Below are 12112 nucleotides of genomic sequence, written 5' to 3'. Positions count from 1 at the left end.
CATCGATATGTTCATTTTCATCATTATCATCGATATGTTCATTTTCATCATTATCATCGCTATGTTCATTTTCATCATTATCATCGATATGTTCATTTTCATCGATATGTTGATTATCATCATTATCATCGATATGTTGATTATCATCATTACCATCGATATGTTCATTTTCATCATTATCATCGATATGTTCATTTTCATCATTATCATCGATATGTTGATTATCATCATTATCATCGATATGTAGATTTTCATCATTATCATCGATATGTAGATTTTCATCATTATCATCGATATGTAGATTTTCATCATTATCATCGATAGGTTGATTATCATCACATGTGACGTCACCGCAGTCGTTAGAAACGTTTACAAAACTTTTTTTCTTCAATGCAGGTGCAGATTTTGCCGTTTTCTCCTCTTCAACAGACGTTTGTGTTGGCGGGGGTACAAAATATGGCAATTTTCCTCGCTGGAAATCGTTCAACACCATCTTCGCAACTGTATTAATGTCGGCTTCACCCCCCTAACAAAATGACAACAAAATTAAATCCCATCTTCTAAAGTGACATGGAACTCCATTATGCTCGTCTACTAGGAAGTTTAAACTGAATTGAAGAAGGAATTATTGGAAAAATCCTTAGAAGAAAATTGTAAATTAGTAATGAAAACCCGTTAGGAGAACAAATGAAGTTGTATGTATGGAGCCAGGGTGTATTGGAGGACGAGGAGAGTGTGGGGGACACTGGGTGTATTGGAGGACGAGGAGAGTGTGGGGACACTGGGTGTATTGGAGGACGAGGAGAGTGTGGGGGACACTAGGTGTATTGGAAGACGAGGAGAGTGTGGGGACACTGGGTGTGTGGAGGACGAGGAGAGTGTGGGGACACTGGGTGTATTGGAGGACGAGGAGAGTGTGGGGACACTGGGTGTATTGGAGGACGAGGAGAGGACACTGGGTGTATTGGAGGACGAGAAGAGTGTGGAGGACACAGGATGTATTGGAGGACGAGGGGAGTGTGAGGGACACAGGATATATTGGAGGACAGGAGAAGGGGCTCGGGGGACCCAGATCCCCTGTCTTGTGATAGTAAAAAATATCAGTGAGCTAGTGGCAGAAATGATATACATCAGAGCGTTCTCGGCAGTGAAAATACATACCATTGACCAGCGGATGTGGTCCAGCAAACCAAAGAGCACCCCTCCCCCCTTGTCAATGCACCTCTGAAAATTATGTGCGTAAATATATAATTACCGCTATAAGAGCCAGAAGTAGATTAGTTACAGCGGTAATTTATCCTCCCAGCATGCCTACCCCGGGGTGACATTTAGAGAGAGATCTTATGGATGAATATCTATGATGTTATCAGGTTTCTGACATATATATTTCAGAACCAAATCAGAAATCTCTCTCCAAGATATTAGATCAAAAGATCCCCAGTAAAACGCGAAAATAATTCAAAATTTCTCAAGTCACCTTCAGTAATTTGCCTGTTTTTGCCGCGAGTTTCTCGAGAAAGTCTGTAACATTCGCCCACGACGTGATCTTGTAAGTCTTCGTCAAATATTCGTGTTTAACACGTGACAAAAGAGCGTCGATGTAATCCGATGGATTATCCACGTTCTCAACTCGAACCTAAAGTTAGATCGCAAATCTCAATCATCGCTCAAAAATTTCATAGCGCGAAAAAAATATGAAATAAATTTGATGTCATTAGCTTACGACGCCTTTAAGAACAATGTCGGTTGGTGAATCACCGGCCGGATAAACGACACCGGGACAATCGATGAGAAATATTCTGCGCATCAAGGTGACGTACTGCCAGACCTACGGGCAGAAGTTGGAATGTAGACAGGTAAAATTTAGTCCGAAACAAACACCTGGATAGACAGAAGGATAAATTTGAATAATATGGGTAAATCTCAAAAATAAGCGAGAACAGACAAAAGTAAGCGAATTGTTTGAATCCTATTTGTATCTTTGAATGTTTGTAAACGTAGCCCTGAGAAGAACTGTTATTGCAAGTGTTGGTGTTCATTGGACAACCTTAGCTGTAGTCATCTTCAAAGTCGGTGAAATAAATTGTATATATAAGATTTCAACGTATATTATAACGATTGCCAAAGAGTATTTTAGTAAATCAAACAAGACAATAGACATTCCGTATAAAGCAAACATTATTTAATCTGAACGTTTCGATAAGTCCTACATGTCATCATTAGAGTATTTTTCTACTGATGATTACATGTAACACTTGTCATCATCAGTAGAAAAATGTTCTAATATACGTTTTAATATACGTTCTAATAGACGTTCTAATGTACGTTCTAATATACGTTCTAATAAACGTTCTAATATACGTTCTAATAAACGTTCTAATAAACGTTCTAATATACGTTCTAATATACGTTCTAATAAACGTTCTAATATACGTTCTAATAAACGTTCTAATAAACGTTCTAATGTACGTTCTAATATACGTTCTAATAAACGTTGTAATATACGTTCTAATAAACGTTCTAATATACGTTCTACTAAACGTTCTAATATACGTTCTAATAAACGTTCTAATATACGTTCTAATAAACGTTCTAATATACGTTCTAATATAGTCGTTATAATATACGTTGAAATCTTATATATACTCATTATTTCACCGACTTTGAAGATGACTACAGCTAAGGATGTCAAAACATCAGTCAACGCCAACATCAACAGTTTTTTTCATACTGCACTAAACTAGACCGTAGACAATCTACATCAACAGACAAAGATGCATCGTATTATTCCTAACACGGTTTTTATATGCACATGAAAAACACGTGACTTGGACGAGATTTGAATATTCGTCCGCCACTTTACCTGTTGAGCTACCAAGCCCCCACAGATTGGAGACGAGTCAAATCTCTTTTAAACTGCGTATGGGCTAGAGATTCTTGCCACGATAGCAGTTTTCTGGATGGCACCCAAGTTACATGTTTTCCATGTGCATATAATAACAGTGTTAGGATTATCATAATGTACATTTTTTGACGATGGCTTTGGAATAAGTAAATATCGTAACATGACAATCATCTTCATTTCTCACTTGACTGTGAAGATAAGTTCAACAAAGGTTGTCGAAACGTTAATCAATTGAAGCTCTGTCAAAATGATCATTCAATACAAACCTTCGTTTCACCAGCAATCGGCGCGACATTACAGACTTTCTTTGAACGAAGAGCGTTGATGATCGAACTTTTGCCGACATTTGGATAGCCAATGCAACCAACACTATATATAAAATACACCTTGTTAAAAATGTCGAAATATACTCACAAATCTTTGGACGGAATAAACAAGATGTAATGGCTTTCTATGTGTATATTTCACTAACGTTTGATTGACATGTTTTTCTTTCTATTTTGCATTTATAATTATTAGTCTGATCTCCTCATGCACTGAACTATCCTTTTTATAAATCTTTCTTACAACCTTGTTAAAAATGTCGAAATGAAAATATATCTCGGTACTCGAGGTGTACGGGGGGGCAATACATCTCAAAAGCAAGACTTGAGGGGGGAGTCAGCAAAATATTCATTTGGTCGGCTCTCGGAAAGCAAACTCGTTCAAAGTCAAGCTTTCGGTGAAGGAAAAACAAAAGCAATGTATTGCATTTTGAAAACTCGCTATAATGTTGATGTTTATGAAGCCGAGTCAGTGGAACAAGGGAAATATCTTCAACTCTTGCCATGCTAATGTTCTACGAATAAATTTTTTTACTTAAGCAAATTACTAAAATGACTAAACGCCCGAAAGATGACAGCGCGCCAAATTACCTTCACAAATTATGAACATACAGACTTCAGAAAAAATATCAAATGTAATACTACGAATTTAAGATCTTTTCACAAACAGACTTGTGACCAGGGATATACCGGGCGATAAATATAAAGAGCCATTTAATGAATAGAAAAATATTTATTTAAAAGTGTAACGTTTCGTCTTGACTGATGATGTCTTGAGAGTCAAGACGAAACGTGCATCAAATTTTGCTTTGATATTTATATTTACAAACAGACTAGTTGATATTGAATCAATAATGTTTCAAAGTGAAGACGTTTGGTAGCTGCAGTCGAATTGCAAAATTATTTACCTTATATTTTTCTTGTCGCTATGAAGCTGAAAACATACATAACAAAAATAGTAAGTTGTTGAAATCACGCTTACAAAAATTATAAACGCGTTTGGACACTTATAATGGATTTGAGACATCAAAACACCTTCGAAAACTGTCGTAGAGTGTTGATTAGAGCGCCTTTGCCAAACGGATTGGTTAGACTGGCACGGAAAGCAAGTGTTGGATATTCTGAAGACAATATGGTAACCCATTGTTGCTAAAACGAAAGAGGAAAAAGGATTAGACAAAAGAATATCGTTTAGTCTTAATATTTGTCATTTATTAGTGTCTTCTTTGCGTCTTAAAAAGGTCAAGAATGAATTATGGACGAATTATGAACGAGTCACTCTAACCTACCTAAATTTGTGTCAGCATTTTGTTCTACTTTTGTGTCAGCTTTTGTATTCACTTTTTTTATTTTATGTCGACTTTTGTCAGAGGATTTTTTGTGTTTTCTTTGTGACTCAACCATGTTAAAAACGAATTTAGTTTTGTATTTACTGTGAAGACGAGTAACCAAAAAATTACCGAAACCCATAAACATTGGTATCTACTCTTCTTTCTTTTGATTACATTTGAAGCCTCCTTCGCGGGAAGATTTTAACAAGTTTTTCTTCGAAACTTACCGTCACCCAGGTCGGAACAAGATCGCACTTATTCAAAACAAAAATAAGATGTTTATGTTGTTTTTCCTTTGAAAGATATTTCTCCACCTGTCGACATCGAGTTCCTTCTGGATCTCTGGCGTCCAGAACCTGAAACATAAAATATACAGAGCGCTTAAAAAAACAGGGGGTGGGTGAACAATATTTAAAGACACCATTATGAGTAGCATGGATAAACGCTATCCAGGCTTCGTGCAACCGGCCCCAGGACAGTTTCATCCAACTAAACCTTATCTAACTTCACTCAACTCAATTTTAGCAGTTATCATATTAACGCACAAAATTTCACGATCGTCATCATTATTTTACTATCTAGCAATAACTGTAATGTAAACATCTTATATTTAGTACATTAATCTTCACATATAATTCACTTACAGTCTCATAACATCTTAAGTTAAAGACGAAACGTTACGATCCCTAATCTTAACCCAACCCTAATCCGATACCTAATCCTAACCCTAACCGTAACCCGATCCCTAACCCTAAGTCTAATCCGAACCCGATCCCTAATCCTAACCCTAACCTTATTCATGACCTCAATAAAATTTTTATGCGGGCCAATCACATTTATACTAAATATTCAGAGCAACACCCACCTGCAGAAGGACGTCAGAAGAATCTATAACCTATAAATTTCAGAACATTGAATTCAATTAGGCAACATCAATAATTGTGCATCATCAAACTAAGGATGCAAGGATAGCGCAAAGTTAAAAAATCCCCTTGATTAGTTATTTAAATCTACCATGAAATTTTTCACGCATCTCTTTCATTTCTCGGTTCTACTTTCCTTTTACGTACGATGGGAGCACGCTGGGCTGGTCTTTCAGGTAGTGAGTTCAAAACTGGATTTGTTGAAACATGCCAATCGTACGATACTTCCATCTAGCGCCTGCCTAATTGTTCATAGTCATGACAACGACCAACTATATGTACTTGCACTACATTTGTGTCAATTAACTCACTTAGTCGCAAATTATTAAAGAAATGATCTGCGCATGCGCAGTAGGACTTTAATAATCCCACAACTTTCGTGAGCCTCTGAATTTTTGTATATATATATAAAGCCAATATTAGGTATAGTAGATGTCAACTAGCAGTGGACGCTGGGTGCGATATAGTATGCAGTGGCTTAGGGGCCCACACTTCGGTGGCGACCGCACTCTCCCTGCGTACCCTGAGCAAAGCCTATCGCAGGTGATCTCAGGGTCTGATGGGCGGAAACTTGCTTTGGCATCTCCCAAGTAGGATAGCGTGGAGGGGCCGAAATCTCTTACCGAAACGTTAACATGCGGCGTTCTAGTGCCTTGCGCTTAAGAAGGTATCGGGAAGCATGGACCGAAAACGGGGTTTTTTGCTTTTGAATTTTATCTTTTGTTTTTCCTAGAGTTCTTCTCATAGAAAATCCAAAATATCCAAGGAAACTTCTTTTACTTATAATTCAAGGCAACTTAAACATGTGTGAATGATACATTTTTGATTGGTCTGTATCTTTCAAGATTTAACTTTCTTACGTACAATTTTCATTCATCATGAGGACTGGTCTGTATCTTTCAAGATTTAACTTTCTTACGTACAAATTTCATTCATCATGAGGACTGGTCTGTATCTTTCAAGATTTAACTTTCTTACGTACAATTTTCATTCATCATGAGGACTGGTCTGTATCTTTCAAGATTTAACTTTCTTACGTACAATTTTCATTCATCATGAGCGAACCATGAATTGTTTCATGGCGCGCAAGGACTATCTGCTTTCTTGTCTCATTTGATGTTGAAGTTGAAATAAATAACTAAGTTCAAGACTTTAATAAAGTTTTTATGATGACAACATTTAATTAGCCAAACCATTTGTATAGTCTAAAGAGAACCACACTTTCTATGCTTTTTCTTTTAAGAAATTTTTATTCATTTTGAATAAAAAACTGACCAAAATAACGTTTAGGAAATTTATTTCTCATGCACATTTTGTCGCAATGAAATATTAACTTCGATTATATAAACGGAGATTTAATGTAAGCATTTTTTAAAACTGTTACTTTTCCTGCAAACTTTGCAATAAAAAGTTACAAACCTTATATAATTCATTCCATATTCGCTTCGATTGTCCTTTGCTGAAAACTGACTCTATGGCAAGTGATCTGTTGCAAAAAAAATTGAAATATTTGGTAGTCTTGTTTATCATTTATCAAACTAAGAGAAATGGAAAAAGAAAGCATTTTGTATTCCTACGTTGAATCTGGTTCATCCTTCGTCAGATCCATGTCTTTATTTGAGTCGTAGTTTTCTGAAAGAAGAAAACTGCCCAAGTAAGAAAGCGTTTACAAAAAAGTTGAAATACAAAAAGATAAGTAAACAATTTGTCGGGTTTTTGTTTGAAATACACACTGAATCAGAAAATTGCAACTTTAAGAAGCAAAACAAACAAACGCGCATATAGTATAAAACAAATTCCGAAGAAGCAAGACATCTTGAGATTGCAAAATATGCATCAAAACAAGACGAGAAGTGAACTGTAAATTTTCGACTTTATTTCAAAGCCATCCTCAGACAGAATGAGGATGACTTTTAACAGATTGAGGACGACCTCATTCTGTCTGAGGATGACTTTGAAATAAAGTCGAAAATTTACAGTTCACTTCTCGTCTTGTTTTGATGCATATTTTGCAATCTCAAGATGTCTTATTTCTTCGGAATTTGTTTTATACCATATTTCTTTAAATTGTCGGCTGGTCATGGCTTTTGGTATAAACGCGCATAATTCACTGGTGTCGTAGTCAGCCGGCAAGTTCCGTAGTCAGCCGGCAAGTTTGTTTATGCTATATAAAGTATTTGTTGTTCGCTCACTGTCAAAACAATAAACTTTAAAGAAATGAATAAAGTTGATGATAAGTACAACGTGAAAGCCTTTCTATTTTCTCAATTTAACGGTTTAATGACTACAAGGTAACCATACAAAAAAGAACGCGAGAAAACAGATTTGGCAGCCCGCGATGGATTCGGGATAACTTTCTAAGGAAGGAACTGCTTTGATTTTGATTAGATTTTGTTGGTTCTTTTGATTTTGTACAATGCACGAAATTTTTCAAAAGTATTGACTAGTTCTAGAATGCTGATGTATAAAAACACTAAGCAAATCAATCTTTAATCTGTATTCCGTGAAGTTAGCAATATCCCTTGCGACAACACTTGTTTTCAAACATTATTGATGAAAATATTTTACAGAAAATATTCATTTGAGAAATTTGCTGCCTGAATTGAGAAAGTGAAATGTTTTATCCGTGCCTGGCCATAAGTCAGGGTTGAGACGGCAAGAACCCTCAATCCCTGAGACTTGAAAGAAATACACTAACGAGCAAACAAACCTCTAGAATCATCAACTTGAGAAACAAGGGCCTAAAAACAAAAATATGTTACATATATATGTTTTCGCACCAAGTTAATAAAATACAAAATACCTCAACGTCAGCTGCCATGATTGTGGGTCGTTTTCGCTGAGCTTTAGGGCCAAACGTTGTGCTGAAACTTTCAGTATCCAGTAAATGAACCCGAGCAGTCTGAAAAGAAAATGGTCAGTAAAAGTAAATGGGCAAGCCACCTGCAAATAAAGTAGCAAGAAAAGGAAAATATTAAGGATGTCAGACATTCCTTGGTTTAAAGTAAATGGTTTGAACCCGGGAGTATCATTACATGTTTGTAGATGTAGATCGTCCAGGTTGGTATAGTCCTGAGAAGGACTGTTTTTGTTGTTGTTGACTGACGTTTCGACAACCTTAGCGGTAGTCATCTACAGAGTCAAATGAGGAGTAAACGTCAGGTTAGCCGTATTTGTTATCTGGTTCTTACATCATTGTATTGTGTGTACAGGAAATGTGTGGGTGTCAATTGCGTATTGTCATTGTGAATTAGTGTGAAGTGTAATGTTTTTAGTTGATCGTTTGTTTGTATTGTGAATAAGTCGTTTGTAAGGTGCCAGTAATTGCTGTGATCTGTTCAGGGGGGTTTGTTCCAACTTAACTTGGTTTGACACCAAGTGTCACATGGTTACGACTGCAACTGACATCAATACTGTATTAAAACAACACCTTTGCTCTGTCATGTAAGAGTGACAACGGCATCTTGCTTTGTTTCATTATAACCTAAAGATACAGAAGATAATAACTTTTCTTCCGTTGATGACAACACATGAAACATACGCATCTATTTAACTTAAGACTTTACCTTGTATGGATCCTTCAAGATTTTACCCATTTCCACTTGAAATGTTTGCAAAGCATTCTGGGTAATCACACGAGTATTTCCTAGGAAATTAAAAAAGATGATTTTCCAGAAATCAACAGATATTAATGATCAATAATCGGAGGTCTTGTTAACGATGAATACTTTGGATCTTTTGTTTAAGAATGCCAGGTTTCATTTAGAGATTTTCTGGGGGAGGGGTAAGCAGGGATGTGCTACACCCTCCAAACATCATATTAGGGATTTGGTTAACGTTGAACTCCCTGAATTTTTAGCAAAACCAATCAGTATCAGTGTGCGAATTAACGGTGTGCAATGTGCAATTTGCACATCGTTTTAGCTAGAGTGAAAACAATTGCACATCACTTTTTCAAACAATATGCAAAAAACTTCATTATTGATTACCACCACAGAAATTGAACAAAGTTTTCAAGCTTAATCTTTACTGATCTTTACTTTAAAAACAAGTGCGCTGCACGACATTAAAATCCATGTTGACACAATGTCATCAAATTTAAAGATGTTGTCACTGAGACTGGGAAGTCAGTCAACAGTCTACATACATGGTGCTTATATGCTTATGACAATAGGGGTGTCATACATTATTAATGTCAATTTTTGCATTTGCGTTTTTTTTAAACCATTACGTACTGCTTGTGGCATCATAGCTATTTTGAGTATTTTCAGTAAAATCAGAAAACATTTTGATTTTGATTGTTAAAAGAAGACAAAAAAACTTAAATAAACCAAATTTGAAGAATAAACCAAAGGGAATTTTGATTTTATGCTAAAGAAACACTTTTGTCAAAAAAAAAATTGCACATTGTTTCTTCTCAACTAATTCGCACACTGATCAGTAATATAGGAAAACAGAGTTTTTCTGGACAATGTTTCAACTTTGTACACCACCTTTGATAGCTGCACTACCAGATCACCCTAAATACCAGAGCCATATTTGTCTTACATAACTTCTTCACCAGCTCACCTCACCCCCACTTACAATTTTTAGCAACACCCATGTATAAAATATGAAGACATGCCAATGACAGGCTTGTCACCAAAAACCAAACAATGTTAATAAACTCAAGTCATCCTCAAAAGTCCCATAAAGTCCCTTGTTGTGGGATGATTTTAAGCCTATTTCACAAGCAACTGGTCATAGATGTCTAAGATTCTTACCAAACCATTTTCTGTTTGGTTCAACACGAGCAACCTCTCCGGAAACAGCTCGAGATTGAAATGCTGCAGGTTTAATGATTTTGCCATGCCTGTTTCTAGTAGGTTTGCCTTCGTCACGGTACATGTTTAGCCTTGACACTGTATTCTTTGTTCGTGCATTTTGTCCACCATCTTTCTTGGTATGTGTATCTATGGAATGTAGAATGTTTAGTTTTGAATGATGGCCAGTGATTTGCCAGATGAGAAATTATTTGTAATGCATAATGATTTTTATAACACGAAGGTGTAGCCATTAAAAACACTTCAAAACCTATACAGTGTTTCATAGCAATCAGTGCTTTAGAACTAAATCTATCAGATTGGGGGCTCTCTTGACGTTTTCATCAATAGTGCCCTTTTAAAATTACCCATTTCAAAGGTAGAAGGGGGCTCCTCCCTCAAGCGCCCCCCCCTTCTACAGCATTGATAGCATAACTACATGTTTGTAAATGATGATCATCCAGGTTAATAAAGTCCTGAGAAGGACTGTTTTTGTTGTTGTTGACTGATGTTTCGACAACCTTAGCGGTAGTCATCTTCAGAGTCAAATGAGGAGTAAACGTCAGTCAACAACAACAAAAACAGTCCTTCTCAGGACCTTATTAACCTGGACGATCATCATTTAGAAACATGTAACGATACTCCCGGGTTCAAACCATTTACTTTACTGATAGCATATAATAGAAGAGATTGCAAAGGGAGGGGTGAAGAGACATTCTCCGCTTGCTTTACCCATGGGAAAGCATGGTATTGGATGATATTTCACATCCTAAATTTTGTTTTCAAGCTATTCTGGCCACACATGATCCTGGGTATCTTTTCAAATTATTTTAGTGTAAAAAGTTTGTGTTTGTGCTTTGCCATGTCGTGTGCAGTTGTATTACTTGTGTATTTTCAGGCAGTAGCCTTGTTTCAAAACTGCGGAGTATCTCGGTTTTTGCCAAGATCTCAGGAGTAGAAAACCGGAAAATATCAACAATCAAAACTTGTCACTTGACAAATTTCGGGGAACACAACTGCTTTTCTGTACAGTCTGGTCTGTTTCTTTGAATTGGGGTAGTCTATCAACTGCTAATAACTTACAAAAAATGCATTATGAAAGAAAGAAAATTCACAAGCACTTGTAAAATTTAAGCCGAGCCTTCCCCCACGTGGATTAACAGATTGAATATAAATATAATTTTTAACTTCATAAGAAGACTAATATTTTACAGATAAAACGCGTTATCTGTACGAACCTGGGTTTGTACTGCTGCCTTTACTCTTTTCGTTGATCTTTCTGTTCATTTTGGCTTTGCGTTTTGATGTTTTAGCCATTTTTCACACAATAATTGAACAAATATTCTTCTCCTTTCGAGACACGTTCTTGTAGAGAATACGGGTACATTGAGGGACATCTGATGATAATTTAGCGGCTCACTCTTATTCGTTAATTCATTTATTTGTCAATTGTCCCGGTATTTTTTAGCAGAATTAAAAATTTTAATAATTAAATAACAATGAAAATCATCAGGAATAATCACGTTTTCTAAAAAAATCCATGCATGGACGTACTTTAACAAACATCATTCATAAAAGCCACACAGCATACATGAGGTTAGGGGTAACTTGAGGATAACTTTGCACATTAATGCTTATTACCTACCTGGGCTCATTAAGAAGTATTTCGCTTTTTTCTCATTATTCCACTTGCTTAATGTCTTTAAAACTGACTAATATTACTTTATAGATAATATCAAATTGCAGAATGAAATAAGATTTGCACCAAAATTACGATTTCCGAGTTTCCGAACAAAATAATTCAGAAGAAATAATTTGCAAGTCGTTA

The 12112-nt window shown here is 36.1% G+C and overlaps 1 protein-coding gene across 1 annotated transcript; it reads right to left on the bottom strand.

Moving 5' to 3' along the window:
* Positions 1–196: 196 nt before the first annotated feature.
* Positions 197–12095, bottom strand: LOC124443603 (nucleolar GTP-binding protein 2-like; the record flags this gene model as incomplete). Its single annotated transcript, XM_046994115.1, has 16 exons — positions 11523–12095; positions 10246–10434; positions 9049–9128; positions 8913–8966; positions 8286–8384; positions 8193–8223; positions 7060–7114; positions 6902–6968; positions 5425–5454; positions 4787–4915; positions 4264–4377; positions 4137–4162; positions 3172–3274; positions 1724–1828; positions 1478–1636; positions 197–526 (listed from the first exon to the last, which is right to left on the bottom strand). Coding segments are annotated over exons 1-16 (1650 nt in total), but the record flags the coding sequence as incomplete, so codon positions are not given.
* Between the last annotated feature and the right edge of the window lie 17 nt (positions 12096–12112).

This window comes from Xenia sp. Carnegie-2017, unplaced genomic scaffold (genome assembly GCF_021976095.1).
Source record: "Xenia sp. Carnegie-2017 unplaced genomic scaffold, XeniaSp_v1 HiC_scaffold_1, whole genome shotgun sequence".
Lineage (NCBI taxonomy): Eukaryota > Metazoa > Cnidaria > Anthozoa > Malacalcyonacea > Xeniidae > Xenia > Xenia sp. Carnegie-2017.
Note: the sequence above shows the minus strand (reverse complement) of the source record. Positions and strands in the feature narration are given on the sequence as shown.